The 26998-nt window shown below is 39.3% G+C and overlaps 2 protein-coding genes across 3 annotated transcripts in view; one reads left to right on the plus strand and one right to left on the minus strand.

Moving 5' to 3' along the window:
• Window positions 1–20872, plus strand: part of igf2bp2a (insulin-like growth factor 2 mRNA binding protein 2a) — a 78688-nt gene extending 57816 nt beyond the window's left edge. The window contains exons 8-16 of one of the 2 annotated variants that reach the window (XM_008403952.3): window positions 3719–3841; window positions 6397–6532; window positions 8439–8582; window positions 9006–9074; window positions 11006–11128; window positions 11518–11592; window positions 11752–11883; window positions 12183–12296; window positions 13307–20872. In XM_008403952.3, coding sequence (XP_008402174.1) covers window positions 3719–3841; window positions 6397–6532; window positions 8439–8582; window positions 9006–9074; window positions 11006–11128; window positions 11518–11592; window positions 11752–11883; window positions 12183–12296; window positions 13307–13405 — 1015 coding nt within the window. In that variant the 3' untranslated portion in view covers window positions 13406–20872. The remainder of the gene's footprint in view (window positions 1–3718; window positions 3842–6396; window positions 6533–8438; window positions 8583–9005; window positions 9075–11005; window positions 11129–11517; window positions 11593–11751; window positions 11884–12182; window positions 12297–13306) is intronic. The other variant, XM_008403953.3, reaches the window with a different exon arrangement.
• tmem41aa (transmembrane protein 41aa) lies at window positions 20870–26956 on the minus strand. The gene is made up of 5 exons (XM_081604103.1): window positions 26686–26956; window positions 25512–25662; window positions 25094–25255; window positions 24648–24786; window positions 20870–23384 (listed from the first exon to the last, which is right to left on the minus strand). The coding sequence occupies exons 1-5, from the start codon at window positions 26844–26846 to the stop codon at window positions 23164–23166; spliced, it is 834 nt and encodes a 277-aa protein (XP_081460229.1). The 5' UTR covers window positions 26847–26956; the 3' UTR covers window positions 20870–23163.
• Window positions 26957–26998: the final 42 nt, after the last annotated feature.

Genomic DNA, 26998 nt, shown 5'->3' on the forward strand with positions numbered 1-26998 from the left:
CTGGTTCGGTGAGAAAATTCACATGCTTCTCATTGAAATAGATAATATTACTAGTTGTTTGATGTGTAGAGCTTGTCCTGGTGGACAAAGACATAAGGAAAAGGCAAATTTAGATCAGGGAGTTGAAGTAATACTGTGATATTTGCTAAAACCACCAGAGAGGTGGAATCTGCAGAAAATACACATATTTATCTTAATCATTCTGTGGACTGATTTTGATCGCCGGTCTAAATGTCGTAATATTCCTTAATGTTCAGAAGTCCAAGTGTTCCCAAACTAACTTTATTTTATTCATGATTTTAGCACCTGAAAAGCATCAAACTATAGCTAAGAGATTCTATGCTACCCAATAGGTAATTATTATTAATTCTGATTAATAAGATCTAAATTATGAGTTGAACGTAATCAATAAACCAGATCTACAAAGATTCATTCTGTTTATGTTGTTAGCCAAAGTCACCACAAAGTGCTTGTGCTGCAACCCCGTTTCCATAGAAACAGACAAATGGAAAGAATTTGACGTTGTTTAATGAGGGGTAAAAATGGCCCACTCTGCGGCTCTAAGGATAATTGGGCATCTTTTTTTTTTATTCATGTCCCCAAATTTTTGAAGCCAATCAAATTTACATTGCAAATTCGTTTACGGTGCGTATTTATCATCCAATCAATAACACAAATGGACAGAATTTAATTTTCTTCATTTTATGATTTAACACACCTATCATCTGGTCTCCATGGCAACGACTAAATTGTAATTAAATTGTTTCAGGGTGGAAAAATAACCTGCCCTGCTGTTCTGACCATACGCCTCCTTTGAAAATTACTGAAATATTACACAGTTGGAGAGATGTAAAGAAGAATTTTATTAGGAAAGTCGTAAAGAGAGATGAGAGATACAGAAAGCTTAAATACACAATGACAACTATGTAGAGGAAAACACATTCAAAACTGGCATCAGCCCATCCAAAGGCCGAATTTTATGTCTCTTATATTTATTTTTTATTTTAATATAAATTATTTAAACAATTATTACCTATTACATTTATTTATTTTAACTTTAAAACTTTACTCTCATTTCTGTGTTATATCATATTATATTTTTAGCTCTAATAACCTTCTTAGTTTCTTTTAAATTAAACCACAAAAAATTCCTTTATTGTGTAATTTTGTAGAACGTCCTTAATAAGTCAACTCAGCCGAGTTTATTTTCACAGTCTTCTAATTTAAATAGTTGTTTAATCTGCAACCTGGTTCCCATGACAACAGCCAAGCATCAATATGACACATAAAAAAAATATCAAAATATGAATAAATATACAAACTTTGGAAAGCAACACTTTGGAGAGTCATATTACATCCCTACCAAATGTGTAGGGAAGTTATATGACTGTAGAAATGTACGGTGGTACAAAGTGGTGACCCTTGGCCAAAAGAGTTGTATTTTATCTCATTTATTTATAAATTATTTTTATTAATTTATGCATTGTGTTTCATTGTTTTTAACATTGTTGATAACTGCAGCTGTCCTCTAATTTAAAGACATAGCAGTGATGTCACAATTTCTTAAAATATGCAGTTTTTATTTGACAAACAGAAAAAAGGATTTTACAATCTGCATACATTTCAGAATGTTGTAATAGAAAAAAAAACAGAGTTCATTAAGTCTGGGTATTGTTGCTGTAAGTTTTTTTTTTTTTCAGTTGTTTATTATTACTATACTCAAAGTGAAATCAAAGGAGTTTCACTGTTTCAGTTGGTGTAATCTACCTCGATCAGTCGAGCTCTAATTCTGTCTTCAAAAGTTACAATGACGCCCACACCTCTGAGATAAGTCAACAAAGGGACATCGAGTGCCTTGCCTGGGTGCCACACCTGCAGGAATAAAACTGGTCGCCCCTCCCTCCCTCCGCCCTGTGATTTCACTCAGCCTTAACACACTGAAACTCAAACCACAAAACCCACACATCTGCCATTCCCTCTCACTGCACCCCTAACTAACGTCACCCTGCAGCGTAAATCTGTATTTGCAGATCGCAGCCCCCCCGGCTCTGAAGAGACGCCACGTCTAAGAGCCAGGCCCCGATGAAACCCCCAGCATCTGGCCACCCTCCACCACACCCCCGCCACAACCCTGATTCACATTCACACCCTGTAATTGGCACACAAAGCAGAAATGCATATAATGCAGAAGTTGCGCTCCTCCTTTTCCTGTAAATGATCACACATGCCATATGCTCCCATCAGAGGCAGATGTGGTGGACTCATATTTCGTTTGAAACTTTAAAAGCGATGGCTTTTTTTTTTTTTTTGCAGTTAATATTTTGTCAGCACTAGCAGACCACAGGAAGCTTTTAATTGTCTAATTGCAGATATGTTCTCTGCATGTTTGCAGGAGAAAATATTTGTTTGGCTTTTATATATAAAATTGTCCAAGCAAAATTGTGCATTTTTCTCATCCTGCATCTTTACTCCACAATAGCTGAATGTTATTTCAAAAATAATAATTATCTGTACTAAACACAACAGAAAAAGTGACTCACCTTCCACTGCTTTCAAATTACATGAAAAAAAAAATCCTCCAGAAAAACATGAATCATCTGATTCAAAGTATTATTTTTCTATCTATTTTCTATCCTAACGTTTTTTTTCTGGTCTGCAATTTGGTTTGGGTTTCCCTAAATTACCTCCAATGTTCGGTTTACTTTTTTTAGACTCATGCTGGAAACTTATTACAAAGAAGAACATAAACTAACCAAGTTCTGCTGTTGTGATGGACAATATTTACTAAATAGGCTGTGTTTGTTTCTTTGCTCCCCCTGCCTACAGACCAGGGGTGTCCAAAGGAAAGGCCAGGGGTAATTTATTGTACCTCAGGATGGTTTCATGCAGCCCTGATTGGCTGATCAACTATAGTAAATTGGACAACAGGCGTTACTCCAAATTACTTTGTAATGCTGGATAAATACAGCAATAATTTTTTTTTTTACATTAAAATGGTTTCACAAACATCCATGGCTTTTTTTCAGATAGGCATTGAATTACAGCCCTATAAGCGAGAAAAATCTAAATATTGAATTCAAATATTGTGCGTTTATTTTATTGTTGAGCAGCTAAAGTGAAACAAAAAAATGCACTCGTAATTTAAAAAAAACATTTTTTTAAAGTAAAATGTAAACTTGACATATTCAGCTTTTTTATTTCAAGAGCTGTCTTTAAACACACTGGAATTTTTTTTGTCTTTATTCCTGATTTCCTTTAATATTATTTAGAAAACAAGATCCCTGCACAAGAGTAGAAGTACATAAATTCTAGCACAGTTTGCTTCGTGCTCTGCAGAAACTCTTAATTGCATCTGAAGCATGCTCATTTAAACGCTTAAAAAATTCAGGCAAAGGAAGCTGGATAGCAGCTCAAAAATATTTTTTTACCAGATTTGACCTTCCAACAGAGGTTGCCGTCCTGTAAATGCTGCACCAACTAAATCACTGGACAACTACAGGAATCTATACGGGCTACGTTTGATCTGCTTCTTATGAATGTCTCTGGAAACATAAAGAGATCAATCATTTAGCTGAAGAAGTCCTGTGCTTACAGCAGCGTTTGCTACGAGGCAGCTGCCCACATTCCACAACATTCCTCACACCCTCGTTGAGGTGTCAGCGGCACTCAGTGGATCCAGTCATCGCAACTAACCTTTTGTGTGTTTGTGCGTCGGCAGGACAGAGGAGATCCCTCTGAAAATCCTTGCCCACAACAGCCTGGTGGGCCGACTGATTGGGAAGGAGGGCCGCAACCTGAAGAAGATCGAGGAGGAGACAGGGACCAAGATAACCATCTCCTCGTAAGTCGGCCGCTGGGCGCTCAATCATTTACATGTTGCCACAGGCTGATGAATAATTAAAACGACGCCTCTCGGATTGATTGAAAAAGTTTATGACTCGAGAAAAAAAAAAAATCTTGTTACGAATGTAAGGCAGAAATTTAAAGTTGACCGACTTTAAATGCAGAATCTCTTTCAGCTGTGGATGGCAGGATGGGTCAGGTATATACAGTATGATGTTCAATAATATGGAGGATGCAAATGAAAGGAATACATTGTAGAAATCTTTGTGGAAACTACATCAATAAAATTCCCTAACTTTTCCAGACTGTATTGTCGCATTGTGATCACTTCTCTGACCCACTCTCTACTTTTTCCAAACAAACAAATGGAAAAAAAAAGGAAAGTTAGAAGTAACGTTTAAATTCTTCTCCACCCTAGTTTCACTTCTGTCCGGTTCTGTCCGACTCATCCTGTGTGCCACAGTCTGCTGGGGAGATAAACGTCTCTTCATTCAGACTCACCCAGGAGCAATAAAGGAACCGAATGAACATCCTAAAGTCGTATATCGCTGCCGCATCTGCAAACACAGAGGAAACGCTTTGCCCGAGTTGACGCCGTTCAGGTGGAAAGTGCCAATTAATTTCCGTGTTCTCACAGTATTAAAGCCACACAATACCTTTAAACCTCTGCGGCACTGACCCATGTACATTTCTGCTCCCGGGGGACATGCAAACACATCCGGGTTCACGAAGATCAGCTTACTCACTCTTTGTGTCAGTGGCATCGCACTGAATATTTTCTTCAGTAAACTTGGTGGTAAAATATAGAACATTTTGAGCATCCAGTCCAGCCTGACACGAGGCTCCCTCTGTAGGAGCAAGAATTGTGTCCTGCTATGGCTGTGAGCTTAACCACAGCCACATTGCGGATAGATAGACTTGATGCTGTTTTAACCAACTGGGAAACAGGATTTTCTGTTTCATGGAGCCACACCCTCCTTCCTGAATGTTTCTTCCCCCCCTTGTTCCACCTAACTGAGTAGTTAAAAGTGAAAATGTGTATAGTTGATTATGGCTCCTTTTTCCCCAGGATATAAGTGAGGAGGTAATTACACTCCATTTGACTGAGTGCGCTCAACCTGCTCTGAGAAACAGATGGAGATCCTTTTGAGTAAACTGGTGATTCTGTGAAGCATCGTCTGTTTTTCTAAAAAAAATGGACTAAAAAGTGTAAACTGCTGTATAAAACTCAGGCGAATCGTTTTATGGAGCCGTAACTTTGATGAGTACTTTGATTTTCCAAGAAACTGTCTAAAAAGTGATATTCTATTAAGCGTGCAGTCGCTGGAAAGGTAAGAGTGAGAAAGGGAGGATTGATTTTGTTGGATGTGCGATGGTTTTCTTCACTCAAAGTTTTTTTTTTATGAGCATTTTGTCTTTATTAGCTGTAAAAAGCAGAAACCGTTTGCTACTTTCCAAGCGCTGCAGGTTTTGGTCGGATGGATGATCGTTTTTTCCTCCTTCTTGTGCGTCGTCGTGCTGCCGTTCCCAGGCTGACCTTGCCTCACTCGTTGTTTTAAGACTCATTTCACACAATGTTTCACAGAAAGCTTGTTTTACTCATCCTGCAGAGGACTCGGCCTGAGAAGAGAGCTGGAAAATGTCTTCCCGACTTGTCTCCCGAAAGGCTTGGAAAACAAAAAGGGGGAAAAAAACCCCTCCGTTATGTCAGCAGGGCTATCTTAGTTATGGCTAGTGGACTGCAAATTGCGTATGTGTGATCTTAAACATGTAAACAGAAATTGTGCCAACATCCAGATGCAAACAGGTCTGGGAAGAATCCTGGCAAAGTATTTAACTTTGTCTTGCTGTGATAGCATTCAACCACGAACCTCAGTGTATTTTGTTGATAATTTTGGTTTTATCTCAACCCTAAAATAGCGACTAATTGTGAACTGAAAGTAAACATTTAAGAAAATAAAAATCTGAAAAGTATACTGTGGAATATTTTTTGCCCATTATTCTTTGCAGTGTGATTTAAATTCATTTGTAATGTGATTAAATGACACACAGGCTGACTCTACTTACTAATTAGTACACTTCTGCAGGCAATTGAGTGCACTGGTGCATCAGAGTAAATGCGCCTGTATACAAACGCACACCACACTTTTCAGATCTGTATCTGTGAAAAATGTTGAAGCCTTTTATCCTTTTTATCCCTCTTCACAATCATGCACAACTTTGTGCTGGTCCGTCTCAGAAAATCCCAATAAAATACACTGAGGTTTGTGGTTTTCTTGCTATAAAAAACGAAAGGCAAAAATACTTTTACAAATCTCTGCTTTTCTGGCGGGGTGTTAATATTATGCAAGTCGATGTAAAGACACCAACACCCAAATACATATTGCAGCTGAAGTGTTGTTTGGATGCATTTAAATTGAATTTTAAAAATAAACATGTTTAAATATCTGAGTTTTAGTTTAAAAAATAAATAAATAAATTATGCAGAAAGAAACTGAATCTGAATGATCCTACATTTCCTCTTGTGATCTGTGTGTGCGCTGCGTGTTTCAGGTTACAAGACTTAACCATTTACAACCCTGAGAGGACCATCACGGTGAAGGGAAGCTTGGAGGCTTGTTGTAAAGCCGAGGTGGAGATCATGAAGAAGCTGAGGGAAGCCTACGAGAACGATATCGCTGCTATAAATGTAAGCCCTCTGCGCTGTTTCTGTGCCGTTCATGTGCCGTTCATGTGGTGATTGTGACCATCAGGTGACTCACACAGACTGACAGGTGAGCGGCGGAAAGGACTGGCGGGTGGGGGTTTGACCGCAGGACCATATTAGCTTCCCCCGTAGTGTGTTACCGCCAGCATTAGTAAGGCCCGCTCTGTAAACAGATAACAGTAAACGATCGCTGAATAGCTCATTAAGTGAGCTGAGTGTTTGAGTGCAGCCTGTCTCCGTGCCTCTGACTCACACTCCCTTCCCCGCTGTGTGTGTCTGCGTCCCTGCTGCAACACACCGCGTTTCCCAGCATCCATCTGATATCTGCGGGCCGCTCTTTCGCCCGGCTCCTCTTTCACACCAGCCCCGTGACATCATCAGCCGCTGGGGTCAAGCCTCGGACGAAGAGGAACAGCGGGAATGTCACGCACTGCGTGCTCTCTGCTGCACCGCTGATGAGCATGAAGGGAGTGGATGGACATGACGCTCATCAAGAGCAACAGCTGAAGCTCCTGGAGATGCATACATAAGATCTGTTTTAAGCTACTTTTATTAAGTGTGTCAGTTCAGCTGGTTTTCCACTGTTGTTATTGCTTTAGTATTAAATTATCACCAGGAAGTATCACTCAGAGACTACATCCCTCTGGCTCGGTTTCGTTTCTGTCGCGGTGAGCTGTGAGCGGAGTGGGCCATCTAGAGGGAATCTTTCGATATTACAAAGAACATTCAGGAACGAAGGGCGACAGAGGAAACTGGAGGTTTTGTCATGACCCCGGAAACACGAGCGGCTGACTTGGTTTTGAGGGCAGAGCCATTTTCAGGATTTTTGGGGGAATTGGTTTTGGAAGAGCTCGGGTGTTTATGACTGGTTCAAACAAATAAAACCCTCTAGTAAAGTTCAGTTGTTTCAGAAGCTTAAAAAGCTGTAGCCATGTTATGTTTTCCAAAATTGTTTAAAGATATTGTAATGTCAGTAAACATTTGAATGTAAAGGAAGTAAATAAAACAATCTCACTTTGACTTTATTTATTCATTTACTAATCTGTGATATTTGGCAGATCAGAATCATTTTGGTAAGCCTGACTTAACACAGTGAAGGTTTAGTCTGATTTTTTTACCTCAGACAGTGAGGTAAAAAAATTGTGCATTTCTTACAGTTTATGTAATCAAATCCTTATGACATGCTTCTGTGCAACAACTTTAAAAACAACAGCAACTGTTTAAGATTCAGTCTTTGGTGGATAGTGGGTTCAAATCCCTGCTGGGGATTTTACATGTCCCCCTGTGTGTGCTTGTTTCCCTTCGGGGACTCTGGCTTCCTCATGCCAGCCTTAAACATGCTTGTTAGGATAATTGGCCTAGGGATGAGTGTGTGCATGTGTGGTTGTTTGTTTCTGTAATTCACTGGTAACCTGTGCAGAGTGTACCCTGTCTCTTGCACATTCACTGCTGGGGATAAGCATCAGCCAAGATAGATTTGGTTTTTACAGCTGCTTATGTTTTTGAAATTTTAATCTTGGTCTTTTTTATTTCTTGCATCATTAACATTTTTATCTCCAGAACACTCAGCAGTGATATAAGATACATGTGAATTTAACTTTGTTTCTGTGGCTGTACCCATTATTCCACCATGACATGTTCTTACAAATAAAAAATCTAATTTTCACCCCAGCTTGGTAGATGTCGGTAGATCGGTTATAATGGCCATTGAAACAGAGATTTTTGGAGTTGCTAGCTACTGTATGATGTCCTCCCAAGGCAATGCTCAATTAGGCATTTCAGAGATGTAAAGTCCTTGTTAACAGCTAAGACCTTCACTAAGCTTTGCCTTAAACAAGGGGAAAACAAGATTTCGATTAATTAAATCCAAATCATTGTGCATTTGCAGCAACAAGCTAACTTGATCCCAGGCTTAAACCTGAACGCCCTGGGCATCTTCTCCTCTGGTCTGCCGGTGCTGCCCCCTGCTGCTGCTGCTGGACCACGTGGTGCAGTGCCCCCTGTTGCACCAGCAGGATACAACCCATTCTTAGTGAGTCCTCTTCGTTTTTCTTCTCTCTAAACTGCCATTTATGCCTTAGTTGCCTTTTTGGATTAGTTCTGTCTGTGTTTGCAGGACATGGTAAACCATGTTCTCCTTAAAGTGCTTTTAGAGACAACAGTACAGTGTTGACTCAGGTCTTCCTGCGTGATGTAGTTTGAAACGAGCAGAATTCCCCCATCTTATTTGGATATGAGTCAGTATGTGTGCGAAACATAAGTCTCCACTCATTTCCCAGTGTAAGTGCTGTGAGACAGTGCGCGAGAATGCACGAGCGTGCTTCACGGTCAAAATGATGAGTATGTGATTCACTGTGAGTTGGCGCCCTGAAGTCTTCTCCCCAATAATTAGCCCCAGTTTGTGTTTGTGTGGGTGTTTAACATGCCATCTGATGGGGCTGTTTGTCACTTCCAGAGTCACTCTTCACATCTCAGTGGCCTGTACGGGGTTTCTTCAGCAAGTGCCATGCCCCACCAGCACTCAGTACGTTCCCTCTGCTCCGCACGCCATTCACTGCCGCCTCAGTCATCTCAGACTATCTCTGAAGTTTACTCACCGCTGTGTGTCAGATTACAAAACACATGTGACAGAAATACAGATGTTAAAGGGGGGAATTAAATGACCCTTCCAAAGGTTAAATATTTTCTTAGTCCTTAGCAGCTGGTTTAAAAAAAAAAAGTAGTAGAAACAACCATAACAATCTTTAAGTATTTTGTTCCCTTAACTGTTACATAAACATTCAATTTAATCCCATTAAACTTCAGTGGAAAAAATATTATAAGGGATCAAGTAGATGATTCCCAAGCAGCTATTAGCTGAAACTCCAGCGTATCAACGCAAATGAATTGAAGGATAATTCCTACGAGTCTGGTAACATGGGTTTCCTAAATATATTTTCCCTTTTTTATGAATATGTAACTTTCATATGCTACAGTCAGAAATGTATTTTCCTGCCCTCATCTTCTCTCCTTTTTGATAATTAGAACAAGATACAGAATCCATGAAGAGTAAAGAGTGCCAAATAACAATACGTAAAAATAATACATTATTACATACAGAAACAATTATATTTACCACAATTACTTGCATTGATTTCATTTTAAAAACTAGATATAATTACTTTATGATTTAACAAACTACATCGTGTTTCTGTGCTAAAGCGCATCATGAAATAATTTCACTGATGAGTCAATTTCTCTCAGTGGGATGAATTAGGGCTTTTATGCTTATTTTGACTGGAAATTTGAAGAAAATTTCAATAAATTGTTGTAATTTATGTACTACAAGCTCTGTGTAAGCAACTCTAGCTTCTATATCTCTAGTTTGGTCTGAATTATCTGTAATAAGTTCATAAGATCTCACACTCTGGCCTACGTCAGACAGTATCAACGTTAGCCCAGCTAACATTGAGAGAGTGCTATCTGTGGCTAACACTCTTTCGTGAACTTATTAAAGATATTTCAGACCAAACTAGGATTATAAAGGTTGGTTTTTCTCACCCAGAGTCTGAGGTAAATAAATAACAACAAATGAATTATATTGATGTTATGTCTGTACTTTCCAGTAAAAGTATTGACCTCAGTGTCTTAGCAAACTTGGAAGAAGTTGTCTTGACTTGCTGTTTGAACCAGCCAATCAGATGTCAGGGTCCATCTTGAAGCTGCCCTAAACCCGCCCACTCAGCTTGACAGGTGAATTTGACAGTTTCATGATGTGCTTCAGCACAGGAACATGAAATGATAAAATAATTACACGTAGATTTTAAAATGAAATCAGTACATATAATCAAGGCACATTAATTAATTCTACATTTGATAAATTATTTCTGTTTATTTCCACAGAAATAATTAATTACTTATTAAATAATTGTAGTTATTTAATAAATAATTATTTGAATTATTTTATACAATTTTAATGTATTTATTGTAATTTGGCACTCTTCACTCTCTGTAGGAATCTAAACAGAAACTTAGTAGTGAAACGCAGCCAAAGGGAAAAAAATTCTGACAGCATTATTTGCTTCCATTGAAGAGAGTTCTGCATATTTACAGCAAGTGATGTAAATAATAGGCCATTGCAGCTTCTCAGTAAGCATTTTGTGTAAAGGAGAGATGCTGGATCTACTGTTTTCCATCGTATCGTCACTAAAACACAGCAAATATTTCTGGTGGGGGACTTTTCATCCTGGATTTATACTGTGGTTTGACAAAATTCACTTTAAAAACCTCAAAGCATGAGCAATTACCACACTAAGAAAGGATAATCATAAGTTAATCACAGTTAATAGGAAATGTTTCATTCAGAGATTTCCATTTTTTTATTTATTTTCCATTTCCTGATGAGTTGCGACAAAACTTTTGTGCTTTTTAAAGTTAATTGTTCTTTCCGTTGTGGTTCTTCTTTCTTTGGTTCAGCAACAGGCTCCAGAACAGGAGGTCGTCTACCTCTTTATTCCCACTCAGGCAGTCGGGGCCCTGATAGGCAAGAAGGGCCAGCACATCAAGCAACTCGCCCATTTTGCAGGAGCTTCCATCAAGGTGGGTCTTTTCGCATTACTCATTCTTTGACCCTCAGCGACAAAATAACATTCAGAGTGGCTTTAATCATTCTGCTTGTGTTCACGCTAAACACAAGCTAAACGTGCCATGCATTTTTAAAAAGCCAATCATTAAGCGGACGTTATTAAGTCGTAAATGATTGCCATGTGAGTCAGCAGCAACTTGGCCGACCGCAGCCTGGGCGGCTTTTGTGATGAAACGGCAGATGACTTGAAAATTGGACACTTCAGATATAACCAGAGGCAATTCATTTATTTGAATTTTTATATTGCATTCTGTGAATTTATGTTTAATTTATTTTTGAATATTTGTCAGATGATTGGGTATTTAAGCTCTTCCTGTGAAGACGTATGAATGTTTCTCGACAGATTGCCCCAGCCGAGAGCCCAGATGTCGCTGAGAGGATGGTTATTATTACTGGAACTCCTGAGGCTCAGTTTAAGGTAAAAACACCAACTCGGTGTGATTCAATCGTCGGGGAAATCTGGACCATTTTTGCATGATTGACATCCGTGACCCGTGCGATAGTAAACAGCAGTGAACTGTTGTTGTCCCCGCTTTCCCCAGTCTCTCCTTGCCTCATACCCTCCTTTGTATTCCAGGCCCAAGGTCGGATATTTGGGAAGCTGAAAGAGGAGAACTTCTTCTCAGGAAAGGAGGAGGTCAAACTGGAGACGCACATCAAGGTTCCCTCGACCGCGGCCGGCAGAGTCATCGGCAAAGGTGGCAAGACGGTGAGCACACTCTTAGTTATTCAAGAGAAATTATATTTACAAACATTTTAACTTCACATATCACATTTTGTGTGTTTCAGTCACAAGTTTATGGGGTAATAAGGACCCAACAAACATCCTGGAACCAAAGAATGGTTCCAAAAATATGTCTAAAGCCTAAAGCTAACATGACATGTCCAGCGCATGATGAGACCTGTAAATGTTTATGACCAAGACGATGTCTGTGTTTAGTACGTGAGCCTGCAGGTGAAAAATCCGATCCAGGATCTTAATCTGTGCCGATGCATGATGTGTTTCAGGTTAACGAGCTGCAGAACCTGACGAGTGCAGAGGTCATTGTACCGCGGGACCAAACTCCTGACGAGAACGACGAGGTCTTTGTGAAAATCAGCGGGCATTTCTTCGCCAGCCAGGTACACAGAAACCAATCCAGCACAGAATGAAAGATTGTTGTTTTTGGGGCATCTCTGGGTTTTCTTCCACGTGATTTCATTTTTCTTTGGAGACAAATTTGTTTCACTAAAAGTTGAGAGGAGAAGGGAAAGTAATTCAATCAACCAGAGCTTGAGCTTTAATGTACGGCAACAAGGAGTCAAATAAATCCAAATTTAAAAAACTACTTTTAAGATGAGTTTAAAGGGTCAGCAATATTTTTCTGTAGTAATTTGCAAAAGTATTAATTCCCAATGAAATTGTTTATATTTTATGGTGTTACAACCACAAACCTTAACATATTTTATCAGGATTCTATGTGATTGTGCAACAAAGAACAGGAAATGGAATAAAGAGCCACTGAAGAGTTCGCGGTAATGTTCTTTGAGGCGGCAGTGCCTGAAGAGGCTTCAAGGGCTTGTACAAAAGATGCTAGAATAGGCCTTTGTTTACACAATGTGTTCCAATGTATCAAGTTTCTATGAGTGAAATGAAATGAAATAGTTACATTTGCAGTCAATCTTTGTGCGTCTATAAAGCTTTTAGCTTGTCTCCAGGCACAAAGATTGAACTTCTATTTTATGAATATCAAACCTGATGCCACCTTACGTTGTAAAACTCTAAAATTAAATGTCAGATTATTATTATTATTTTATAAGGGTTTTTATGGATTGGCTTTAAGTTTTATTAAATTTGTATTTGAGGATACGGCGGAATGGATGAATGTAGTCTAAGAGGTGACTCTGTTTCGTGGAATCATATTTTCTGAAGGCTCCAACAAAGCTCATATTCTTCTAACTGTGTCTAAACTAAAATATAATTCCCGTTGCTTGGTTCGTGTTTTTAAAAGAAACAAAAAAAGAAAAAAACGTTCACTGCTCTCACACTGCTGCAAGACAAGTATCCGTTTCCAGCTTCCGACGGGAATTCTGCACCTTGTTTCGCATTTTGCACACACGTCACTCTCACCTGTTCCCGTTTCCTCCGGCAGACTGCACAGAGGAAGATCCGGGAGATCATTCAGCAGGTCAAACAGCAGGAACAGAAGCACCAGCAGGGCGCTGCCGTGTCACCGCACCACTCCAAGTGACCCAGCCAGGCGGCTCCAGTGGGCACCAGCCAATGAATGTAGCCCTCCCAAACGGAAAGAGACTGACCCAGACTGAGGCCGAGGCCAAGGGGCGACGCGCGGGGCAGACCAGCAGCAGCGGCGGCGGCGGCACCGGGATCAAAACCAAAGAACTTCGCTACGGGGGGAAACAAGTGAGAGCCAAAGGCTGAGGGCATTGTGTGCACTGCCAGCCCTGTGAGAGCAGACAGAGTGGGAGAAAATGGACTGATACAATAAAAGAAAAAAAAAGACCAAAAAAAAAGAAAAAGAAAAAGAGAAGAGAGGTTTAAACAGCATAAAATTTGGTAAATGATGTCTTATGAGTTAAAAAAAAACACACACACACACACACAGCAAATGATATGTTGCCCTGCATAACGTTATCTCTTTAGTTGGACTAACATAGGCCTAAACAGATCGAACAAATAAACCTATTAACACGAGTGCACACAAGGCAGTTTGGATTGACGGTGTGAGTTAGAGCAAGAGCGAGTGGCGGAGAGAGCGACTCCTCTTTGTGAGAATATCCTTAGCAGTATTAATGCAGAGTAGAGACATACATTGATACACACTGAGAGTATGCACTGTTTTTTGTTTTGTTTTGTTTTGTTTTTCTTCTTCTATCAGAATGACAGAACAACCTGGTGCAGTTTTAAATGTGTTAGCTGGTTCAGGAGATTGAGCTGAGTTGGTCATAGAGAGCGATCGACTTCAACCCGTTTTGTTTGCTGAATTTAAAACCCCTGAAAGTAAATCGGACGAATGGTTCTGAGTCTTTGTAACGAGCCTGTGTGTGTGCCAACGCAAAAGATAACGTCCCCTTCCCGGCATCCCTCACTGTCATTTCTCATGCTTTGCTCTCTTTTTTTTTTTTTCCTTAATCAATTCTTTCTTTTCCGCTAATTTCTGTGTTTCATTGCTCTCATCTGACATTGTGTTCTTAATAGTTCCTTGTTTTTGTTGCAAAGGGACATTTTTTTTCTTTTGTAGCCTTTTTTGAAATATTGAATTGACTGCCACTTTTTTTTTTTGTTGTTTTTTTTTTTTTGCTAGACAGGTGAAATGAGATTTAACCATATCACCCTCCCATTCTGTGCAGCGAAGTCTAAAACAGTCCGTAAAAAAATAAATAAATATATATATATATATATTAAAAAAGGCATTGACGATCAAAGAAATGGAAAATTTACGTCTTAAAGAAGCGGCGCACCTTAGCTAACGAGCAGGTAATCATTTGTTTTGAATGTGCACTGTCACACGCTTGGCCTTAAGGGGACGTCACAAGGGCCAACAGAAGGTGGCAGAGGGCCTGGACAGAGGGGACAGGGTTAGGGTGGGAGGACGAAAACATGTTTAGTTTTAGAGAATAGGCATGGGCCAGTAACTAAATTTAAAACGCTGCGGTATCATAGTATTTAGACAGAAATTTTATATAAAAATGTATGACATAAACTTGCTATTGTTATTCATTAAAATCCACAAAGCAGCTACTAAAATACTGTAAATTACAGTTATTATTACAGCTTTATGAAATGTTATCTACACCATACATTTAATACTATGTTGATATGCAAAAGACTACAATAAATAGCCACTAAATTTAGTTGTAGTTTTCAAGTAAACAAGTGGGGGAGGGGAGGATGCATGGCTGCTTAATCCTCTGAACAGCCAGAGAAAACTCAGGTAAAATTATTATTTTCTCTGGCATGTTATTAAAAAGACTTTAAAGAAGACTCTTTGGGTGGAGGTTCTAACTGAGTGAAGAACACTTAAAGTTAGTAAATGTCGGAATCAGTGAAGTGCTCAAAAACTAAATCCGTTGTGAAGAACTAAAGTTGTCAGAAACGATTTGAAAAGAAACTTTTTGTCAAGATGTTCATTGTGGCTGCGAGAGAAAGCAAGACTTCTACCAGATAACAGGATGGCTTAATAGAGCACAGCACAGTTTGTAATATTTTATCCTCTTTGAGCTTTAACCTCTGTCACAGAAAATGCTGGTTTTGTAAATGCTGAGAGCCTTTTAAAAGTCTCTGAGTGAAGATAAGGATCCATATTCACATGGCGACTGCTGCTTCTGTGATGCCACCGAAATGTCAAGCCTGCTCCCAATTAGTACCGCTTTTTTTAACATGTTAATTATAGAAATTATTAAGAAATAATAATGTATTTAATCGCACTTTTCTCAGGACCCCGATTTCTGGCAGACCCCCTAACAACAGATGCACAGACTGCACCAGCAAAGACGATGCAAAAGAATGTATTGAGTGCTGCATGACTTCAAGCCTGCAGCATCGACTCTGCGCAAAACATGTTGCTATTAGGATTAAGACCAGAGCTAACAATATCTACACCAGTCCATAACAGAGAAATTAAAGGGGCTCAGAGCCACATTAATTCAGTCTGTCAGACCTGGATGTTTAGGTTGCATTTGTGCTTTCAATGGAGTCAGTCATCAATCAAAAATGTCCTTTGCTTAATTTATCAGATAATTGATAAAAAACAATCATTTGAGACTATTAAGTGAATTAATTTAGATAGCCATTTTTAAATCACATCATATCTCTTCTCTAGTGTAAGTAATTAATGACAATTCAGGCAAAAGCATTAGAAAAAGTTATTTTTAAATCTTAAGGAGAAATCAACAACGGCTAAAATCGGTATCAGCAGGTCAAAGCTTTACGAATATCAGCCTCAAAATTTCTAGGTATGAAAGGACGGACAGTTTTATCAATTTTTAATTCTTAAGCTCTTTACAGTCTCGCTATACGTTCATGCAGATAACCGGCCCATGCCTATTGGAGGTTGGGAGTCTAGGGGGGTGGGGCTTGGCACCGTATGACCTGTGGTACACACACAACCGCAAACGTGACCGCATCCACGTTTGGCTTTAACCCTCTCTTTGTCAGGGAGCTTTCTAAACAAACAGCATGACAGCTGTGAATGTACAATATGCAGCCTTTTTTTTTTAGAACACATCACTCCTGTCGTGTCCAGCAGGCCGGCCCAGCCTCGCAGATTGTCACCCTCTTGTTCATTCTTTTTTCTCCCCTATATTGGAGGGTTTTTTTTTAAAGTAATCGCTGGTGGCCGGCCGCCTCTATAAACCCTCTGGACTCGCAGGTCATGGTGTCCTTTCGTGCTTTACTTTGGAGAGACTGTGGAAGCTTGTTGCCTTATTTTGTCACCTCTCAAACATCACCCATCAGCTTCATCTTCCAGACGCAAGGTTATTGCCAATACGCACAGCTTCCTCCGTGTGTGTCTGTGTGTGTGTGTGCGCACGCACGTACGTATGTGTGTGTATGTATATATATATAAAAACAGAGTAATATTTATGAATCTATTTTTTCCTATTTTGTGATGAGATCTATTGATAAGAAACAACAAAAAAAAGAAAAGTCCTCTTCTGTTTTTCTTTCCCTCCCTCAGTGGGATACTGCCATATTATTTTGAAGGGAAGTGTTTATTTTCTTGAAAACTAAGACTATGAAAAATAATATAATAATAAATGATAAAAACCTGAAAAAATAGGAGACAAGTCAAGTGAACCACGGCGTTAACTTTGGTTGGGATGTGAACAGTGCGCATGTCAGTATTGTGATCTACCTCAGGCTTCAGGGTACCTCAGTCCAATCTTTCATTTCCCCCTCTTTTTTTCCCCCACATTTTGTATGCCTTGTTAACTGATCATTTTGAGCGTTTAATTTTAATTTTTTTTTAAATGAAAAAAAAAATCTGTACACCTTCAGGTCCAGCCGACTAGTGAAACTTTGTAAAACAATACTCCGTTGGACTGTGTTTGCCTGGACGCCATGCAATCTCTAAAGTCCAATTTGTTCGAAAGGAATGAAGTGTGAGATTTTAAAGGCTAGATACCCGAGACATCGTGGGTAAAAAAGAAAGATAGAGAGATACAAATCAGAAAGAAAACTAACCAACTATACCTCCTGTTTTTCCCAACTTTACCTTCAGGTTTTTTTTTGTTTGTTTTTTTTAAAGAAAAAAAAAACTGTAAATGAAAAACAAATGATGTTTATTGACTTGTGAGATGTGAAATAGTGTTTTATACCAACCGACCTAATCTTACCAGCTCTGTTTGATAAGAACACACAGCAAACCGGGGCTGATTTTAAAGAAAACAACAAAGCTGCAAAAATACACTGACAGGACCCTCGGAACGTGGCGTAAAACCCAAGTCTTCTGTGCAGAATGTCAAAACAAGTCTAGTCGTTTGCAATGTCACTGTGTACAACAGGAAGAACTGTATATCTGTAAACATGTACAATAGAGTCACGTATACATCGTACTCTGACGTTTTAAAACGGAGCGTGGCGGGAGAGTTTAGAGCGTCGCAGCTTTCCTCAAACTGACCTCTAAACTTGATTTTTTTTTTGTGCTGTACATTTCAGAATCACCTCTCTGAATCCATGGCTGACTTTAGATACTAAAAACAGACCTGGGGCAAAAAAAAAAAAAAAAAAAAAAAAATGAGGTAAACAAATAACATAGTGAAAGTTTTTGTTTAGAGCTGTTTTTTTCTTCTTCTTTATTTGTGCTTGTAGGATGGCAGACTTTTAGCCTTCAGATGAGGTGGATCATTTTTGTCCCAGTGAACACAAACTTGCAGTACTATATTAAAAGGTCTAACAAACTCACACAATGCCTGAGGCTGCCGTTGCCGCCAGCCTCCCCACAGCTGGTACAGTACCTCATACTGATGACTAGAGCTCACCAGACCTGATTCAAAGTATCCTGACCTAACTAAAATGCAGTACGGTGCTTCGACTCCTTGTATGGTCTGCTTCACCTTTAGTAGAGCATTTGTCGGAGAAAACAGCTTTTCACTGTAGCACTGAGACTTTTACCGATCCTTGCAAATCTACGAGCGACCTCTGTAAAACAGTTTGTCACGTTGAAACAAGACATTTCAGTGTGTTTTATTGGGAAAGGGAAAAGACGTGGCTTTCAACAACTTTTAGTGAAAAACGTCCTGAATGGTTTGGCTTTCATTTGTATTCAGTCCTTTGGGGTAGATCTCTATTGTACATTGAGAGAAGTTTTTGCCTATTTGTCTTTGCAAAAATAGATCAAGTTCAGTCAGATCAGATTAATTAAGTTGTATTAACATCAGTTTTGACAGTTCCTAATTGAGCTTAGGTCTGTACTTGGACTAGGACATTCTAACTTGAACGATTCTAGAGTAGTTGTGTGTTTAGGGGTGTTGTTCTGTCAGGAGGCCTAATTTAAACCAATTAAGTAGCTTTAATGTTTCTTTATCCTGCTACAGCAGCCAGTTTTGTTCAGGTTTTAACCGTCTAACCAAAATGGCGACCCCCTAAATGTAATTTTTATGTTTGTACGCAGACAGAAGAAGCCGGAATTGATGAGAAACTAGTTTCAGTGCAAAAAGAAGGATGACTTTAAGAACAGATTTAGCAGTGAAAACCTTACAGCTCTGAAACTAAATCTTTAGATTTACCAAATAGAAATATCAGAATGTCCTCATTAATGATGGGACAGTTGTGTGCAGAAAGGATGGCCGATCTCGCAACATTAAAAATATATGCAACCAAGACATAAAATACAAATGTACCATCTCAAGCTGTGCTAAAAGCTATTGGGAATTGATGTGCTTTTAAAAGAGACTGAAAAACATGAAGGAAATATGTCTAATATCTGAAGTCCACTTGTTCAGCGGAACAAGTGGACAAGATATTAACTGATATCAACTGAAAAAGCCTGATTTCCTCTAGGCTTCGGGTTAGTTCTGGGAAATAAACCCAAAGCAGCTGATTTAATGTTCAGTGAAGGACGATGAGGCTGGTTAGATAGATACGCTGGAGCAAAATCAATGAGGTATTTATGAGCTAGGAGAAGGAATTTAAAATCAGCAGTCAGTGGAGAGAGGACAGAGTAGATGAGATGTGATCCAGGTAAAAAAATAGAGAACAGCATTTTGAACGAGCTGGAAGCACAAATGGAAGGCTAAACTGACCCCAGAGTAAAATGCAGCGTGGTAAATTATGTCTTTTTCTCTCCAGGTCTTGAATCAAAAGAAAAGGTTTATGTATTTGTTCACTGAAAGAAGCTATTCTGCAAAATAAAGCAGATAAATGCCTTGTTTAAAATCTGAATCCATGATAAAACCTCCTACTTCATTGACGCATCGCTTAGTGTTCCGTCCATCTCTTAAAATCCCAGTAAAATACACTGAAGCTCTTGGTTGTAATGCGGCATGAAAAAAAAAGGGTGTGTATACTTTTGCAAGGCACTGTAGTTTATTTAATATTCTTTGGATACGTTTTATAGAGTGCGCTGACGTTGCGGCTCTTTTTCCTGCATTGCAGACAGCCCTGCAGGCCTCTATCTCTCTTGTGTTTTTGGCTCTTTATAGGCGCAGGTTTCCCTCGAGCTGGATCCCTTTGACTTCAAGAACATCATCCTGGATGTTCACACAGTACGAGGTGAAACCTGCAAGGACTGCAGTAACCTTTTTATTTTTTTAATCATTTTTAAGGATTGGTATTTCTAGGTATCGTGAGGTGTTAGGCATTAATTTTCAGTACCATAAAGGAAAGAAAAGATCCTAATTACACACATCACTAAGGGTGTACAGTGTTGTTAGTCATATCACACAGTGGTTACATAGCTGAGGTTTTCTTTTGTTGTCTGTTCTGATCTGGTTTCTTGTATTTCACACTGATTAAATGATATAGTCCGGAGCTGTAGCTGGGAATTTCTAACTCTTCATTCCTGTTAGATCACTACCAATATTACTAGTTATGAAATTGTGGTGGGACAAAAAATATATATATATAAAAAAAAATTATCCTAGCTAGGATTTTTTTTGGAACAGATACTGAATTTTTACGGAAAATTTGAAGTGCTGAAAGAAAGTACCCAGGCCTGATTTAAAAGCGCTGGTAGAAAACTTGTTCTGTGCTTAGGAGAAAAACAGATGAGAGGCCGCAAAGCGCCAGCTGAACCTCTCAGGAGCAGGTCAAAGGTGTGCAGAACCACAGCAGTGTTTTTTTTTGTTGCCCTGTCATGTTGAGTGGAAAGCATTGCATGAGATTGATGCAGGTAATCCAGTATGTACTACACCTCACATCGCACTAGACTTGGAGTTGTGTTTTTTTTTTTCCTTTTCCCTTTTACATGGATCCAGTTCTTATCCGCATTTTCTCCATCTGGGAGTTTCCTATTGTTTCTTGGTAGCTTCAAACCCTCAATGTTACCCACAAGCCAACAAGGCTCCAAACACCTCAAGGTAATAATAATCAGTGGCTGCGCCAGAGAGACATCTGATCCGTTTTTCTTTTTTTTACTACATGGATCCATGCCTTTCTGGTAGCAGCCAAGCTGTCGTTTTGAGTTGTGAGTGAACTGTATTGCTGAGCAACCTGGATCTGAGCAATAAAGAATATCTGAAAGAAAAAAGAAGAAGCTTGTTTTGTTTTTATTACTTGAAACACTTACACCTGCAAAACCCATCATTGCACAAAGTCCTTGTTTTACAACAACTCCACCAACAGGAGGGACTTTCAGAAAACAATACTGCAAATCAGATTTAAATAGAAATAAATAAAGATGGTCCACAATGTATTTTTCCAGCTTCAAACCGAGTCCTATTACAGAACTGATTGCGTTTATTAGCACCCTTGTAAAAAGCCTTGAAATAAATTCATCTTTTATTGGATAAACAATGCAACACTAAAGCATTTTAGAAAAATCCAACCTTCAATTTGAGTACATTCAATTACGTTGCGCTTACAAGCACACTTGTCCTAAATGCCTTTTTATAACCCTCTACTGCCAATCATGAAGCACTTTATCTTCTCCTGTAACATTTAACAAGGTTGGAGCATTTAGAGTCAGTTTCATACAGGTTATCCAGTCTTTTATCAACCAACCTGAAAGAGCTCATGCCATCCACTCACCTTTATATGAGAAACAGGCCACAGGATCACACTAGACATGAGGGCTTTTCCACAGATTTGTCCTTTTTTTTTCTACACTTAACACCCACCTGCAGTTTTACCCAAAAGCTCGATCCAATTAGTCTGATCTGAGGAAAGCAGACATTTCCAGTTAGTTAAAACTCAGTGATTTTATGCTTGTTAAGGTATAAAAGTTCCTCGCTAGTGTCTACAGAGTATGTAGTGGTGCCACCAAGCTAAGCGGACTTGGTGGCATTGTTAACCTTTCACCATCCTGTTCCGACTTGCCTTTCTTGCCCAGTCTTGGCTGTCACAGTTAGTTGTTTTAAAGATTCATTTTCTTATTGCTCTGGCTGTAAATAGGAGAAAGTTTAAGCGAGTAGCTTTTGAAGATCAACACAGATCAGTCCGACTTCTTGTCTTTTCCATTTGTGGCAGTTTAAAAGTTCCTTGAAATAGCTCAACTTTGAAAAAATATATTAGAAGGTATATTCAATTAAAAAAAAATAACAGCAGAATTTCTATTATGTAAAAAAAACAACCTTTTGCATGTTCTGCCACACTAAATTACTTAAATTAATTTCTTCCTATGGATTTGACATTCGATTTTGCTACAATGAAAGATTCCTTTACTTTAAGGCTTTTTTTACATATCTTCACTGGGTATCCCAATAAATAAGCCAAGTGCTGGATTAAAATATGATTTTTTTGTAAATGCTAACATTGTTGAACATTACATTTAAAATAATTGACACCATGATAGAAAAGGCAAATGCAAAACCTTTTTCAAAGGAAGGCATAAAAAAGTGCACCCACAGCAAACGGATAACAGACAAACAATTCATAAAAAGAGGCAATAAAGAGAGAGTTTGTACCTCAAAGCTTCACCAGGTCAGAAATAACTTTGCAGTTCAAATTCTGTAAAGAATTCAACAGTAAGAACGGTAAAGCGTTAAATAAAAGCCCAGCCTTCCCCGTTTTAAAATATTAGGCTGTGAAGATTTTTCTGCTCCACAAAAACAACAGTGGCCCTTCAGATTGTGAACAGGGGAACTGTGGATCTCCTGAAGTGGCAGTGGGGTGTTGGCTGTGGGTCCAGTGTTTTTAGCGAACAAAGCCTTCGTTGATCTGGGCTCTTTCCAGGCACATACAATGGCTTTAGATTCAAAAGTTTGGCCCCTTAGTTTTGTTCTTATATTTTAGTGAACATTTAAGGCCTGGTACGCTTTAATGTTGTGACTGACTGATGTGGACTCTTAAGACTAGCCAATTTAATAAGTTACAAATAGAAAAAGGACAAGCGTAAACCCATGAGACATTATCTAATCAGCAGGAACCCGGGCAGGCCTTCTGCGGTTTTCACATTAATATTTCAGTGAGTCCATGGAGGTAGAATTTAAAGGCCAAAACAAAACAGGCACTTTGAACGCAAAATTTAAACTAAAGTAGAACTCTTGTTGTCAAACATGAGTGCAAAAAGATCTTCTCTCCTCTTCATGATTCTTGTACATTCAAACATTTCCCAAATACGGTAGCTACAAAACACCAAAACTGGAAAACTTTTTTTTTTTTTTTAAAGTCCATCAAATGCATTTGTATTTTTTTTAGAAAAGCAGTGCTTCTTGTGTTGATCTCCACACAACTCCGGCAAGGGTAAAGCGATCCATAACCGAAAACAACGACACAGTCGGGCGTTGAAGTTTTTCTGAACAGCTGCCGCTTTGAACATGTTTGCTCTGGAGAGCAGAAGGCATCTGAAAACTGAGCGAATAAAACGTACAAACCCTCCAGCGGGGGTCACTGCACCTTCTTATCCGAGTCAAGTCCGTTCTGGGGCTGGACGGCCAGCTTGAGACGCCTCTGGCTGAGGCGCCGGATGAGGGCGCCGGGCACCAGAGCCACGCAGGCGATGGCCAGCAGCTGCAGGAGGTGCTCCCAGGAGAACAGGTCGTCCAGCGAGGACACCTCGGACAGCATGGCGCCCGTCTGCACGCAGATGAAGTTGTAGGGCAACAGGCCTGGAAATGAGTCACAAAATGTCAAAACAAACCACACCAAGGATGTTCAATGCTTACAGAAGTGCTTAATTTTTAAAATCTGCTTTCATTGAGTTTTGTCCTGTTTTTATTGTTTGTTGTTGACATGCTTTGTGATTTCTATCTTGAAGAGTGATGTATAAATAAAGTTTTACTTGCTTACTAAGCAACAGATTTTAGTTCAGTTCTAAACAAGAATGACTGCGGGTTTGATTTGCAAAGTAAAGTAAAAACATTCTGTTCTTATTCAGAAGATCAAATGGTAAATGGTTAATTATGTCACAATAAAAGGAATATTCCGAAACAAGGATGGCTATGCAGAACATTTCTTTATGTCCTCTAAAGTAAGATGGAGGGTCTATGCAGCTGTTAGCATTTTTCTCTTTCAAAGGCCTGGAAAGCTCGTCAGAAAGCAAATACTAGGGTTTTTTTTTTATGAAAATCTGGTGGCCTCTGGAATTAACCTGAAAAAGGTTCAGAACTGAGTCTTTTCTGAAAATTAGTAGTGCAAAATATTTGACTAAATCAAACACAGAAATAGCTCACAAGATGTAAAAATCAACACTTTCCCATTACCAGTTTCTAGACTAGAAACTTATAAGAAATTCTGTGGATGAAGCTGAAAAGAAGCGAGAAACTGAGAGGATCGAGTATTCTAGATGTTCTAACGCAATGGTCAGTCATTCCTTTTTTATATTCTCCAATGAAATATCATGGAAGACAAACTGCTGACATGTTGGCAAAAAAGGGAGTTGTTAAAAAATTTAACAGCACAGGTCTTCATAAGGTAGCAGTGATTGAGTGAAGCACACTTATTTCTGAATATATCCATTCAGGTTAAAAGTGTGTTATATTACAACAATATTTTTTTTCACACGCCTCTAACAGAAGTGCTAAAAACTGTGTAGGACTCTGTAATGTCTAAGCTTTTTTAATAATCAGTCTTTTGGAGAAAGCAGGAATTAAAAACTGAAAGGAGTTTAAATAAAAAAAAAAAAAAACGTGCTAAAAGCTCACCAAACTGTTAAGACTATGCGAGAACCCTGGCTTTGTCTTATTTTGTCACCGACTTAATTTAGTTCAATGCAGTCCTCATGTTTACATCAAAGGATCTGGACGAGGCCTGAAACACAGTTATCACTACAATGGTCTTTTCAGAGCCAATTTAATGCCAACCCTAAACAGGATAGTTTAGACTGAGGCACAACATACATTGATCAAAAAAACCCTGCAAGCAGCACCCACCAATAAATACTGAGAAAAAAAAGTATGCGATGGGGATGTTGACGATGGGGGCAGACATGTTCAGGAACCAGTTGGGAGTCATGGGAAAGAATCTCAGGAAGAGCAGAAAGAAGAACAAACAGTCCCGATTGTCTTCCACCTGGAACAAACCGTGAGAAAGAAAGCATTAGTGCCTTGCAAAAGTTTTCACATACCTGAACTTGGTCACATTTTATCACACAACAACCAGAAACCTCAATGTATTTTACTGACATTTTAGGTAATAGACAAAAAAAAAGGTGTTGCAAATAAATGATTCTTTTTGTTTTTTGCACATTCAGTCCTTATTTACTAGAAGAAAAATATGTTTTAATCCCTGGAATGTAATTAAAACAATAACATTTCTGTCAAAATAATTTAAATATGCTAAATACAAAATAAATAAAAGTTGTTGAGTAACAGAGTACCTTTTTCTGTAGCATAGAAACTTTCTCTGGGAAAAGATTTATGATGTGTTGTTTTCCAAAGGCTTGGGAAAGGAGGTAGCACATGGTGGAGCCCACCGTGGTGAGCACACAGGCAAGGAACAGTCCTAGATACGGTCCAAAGATAGCTCCTGCAAGAATGTTCTGCACAGTGACAAGCACAGAGACAAAAGGGCTGCTGTTAGCACTTAACTTCACTCAGAGCAGGAGATGAGGGAAATTATTTAAGATCTAAAAGTGTTTGGAAGTGTCAGGTGATGGATGACGGAAGAGTTTTTGTTCACATTTTTCCTTCCTGCACGCTTTTTAGCCACATTTTGATTTATTAGATTCTTTCTAAAATACAACTAAAGAAACTAAAGTTATTTTGAATACATTCAAAGTATCGTCTCCCACTCACCAGGAAAGATGATCCAGGGATGGCAAAGGACTGCTTGTAGAGGTATGCGCTGCAGAACAGGAGCAGGACATATGCGGTGTGCTCAGTTTTGTAAAACTGCAGGAGTTCGGACAGTTCCCGCAGCTCCTCCAGGTCGGATGGGAACTTCAGCCTGTGGAAACAGTCCCTCTCAAGTTAGAACAAAAAAAAAAAAAACCCCAAAAACCTCCATAGTCCAGAAGAATGGTCTGCTATTGTGATTTTACAATCACACCAACAGTGTGACCACATGGCACCAAAATGTATAACAGGAAGAAGGTAAGCCAGCAGAGAAAGGGTGATGCTTTTTGTGCAATGCTCTGCTGGTCCCTGCCACACATGTTTGCATTACTTTGGCATGCGTCAACCAACTAATTGTTGTACCCTTTAATGGAAACTGTATTCCCCGAAGACTGTGGTCTCTTTCAACAAGCTAATGTGTCCAACCGCAAAACAAAATGGTTCGGGAATATTGTGAGGAGCACAGCAACTACAACCTCCACATTTCCTGTTTCTTATTGCAAATTGACATTTGTGGGATGTGCAGGATAAACAAGTCTGACCCCATCTCGAAGCTGACTGCTGACCATTATGCCTAATTAGGTCTAGCGGAGCCCGAGTCTTAACGGGTTAGGATTGCTTTGGCAGCAAAAGGGGCACCAACACGCCATCAGGCAGGTGGCCATAATGTTATGCCTGATAGGTATATCCCTTCTGGGTTGTGGGATCCCCAGAACAAACTGGGGTGTATGTTCAACAGAGTCCTGTCAGAGATGTGTTGTTATAACCCCCCCTCGCAACCTTATTGAGCTCAGATAAGCTCAATAAAGGTATGAATGGATGTTAAACTTCTAAAAAAAAATTAATAAATACGTACCGACCCAAACATCAAGTAGCCTACCTATGGTCGCTTTCATACTTCTTAAAGACTACTAACTTGAGGAAATTACTGATCTGTTTGTCCTTAGTATTTCTTGGAAGAAGGTTGAACAGTAATAGTAATAAAGCGTAAGTATTAGCAAAGCAGTAGTGGAGCGAATTTAACCCCAGATTTTTTTAATTTTTTAAAAATAATATAAAGAGAGAGAAAGAGTTCACCATAAGCCAGTGGGAAATTTTAACCTGGCTAACAGCTAACTGCTAACACCGGGGTTACCTGCTGAGTTCCCCGGAGGTGTCGCAGCTCTGCTGGGACTCCCTCCCCTCTGGACACGGCTGAGGATGTCTTCGTGGTCCAGCAGGAAGGTATAGAGACAGATAGTAAAGGTACAGTGTGGCTCCGGTCACAACAACGGCTAGTCCGATAAGGGAGCGCATTCTCCCCGGTATAAAGTAAAAGTCAACCGCTTCTCTTGCCTTCACCTCCTGAATGTTATTATCACTGAGCAGAACAATGTCCAACCGGCGTGATGACGTCACGTCCTGGCGTACTCAGACTCACGTCAAGGATTCACAGCTGGTTAAGATAA

Source organism: Poecilia reticulata, chromosome 2, assembly GCF_904066995.2.
Source record: "Poecilia reticulata chromosome 2, P_reticulata-male-v2, whole genome shotgun sequence".
In the NCBI taxonomy this organism is placed as follows: domain Eukaryota; kingdom Metazoa; phylum Chordata; class Actinopteri; order Cyprinodontiformes; family Poeciliidae; genus Poecilia; species Poecilia reticulata.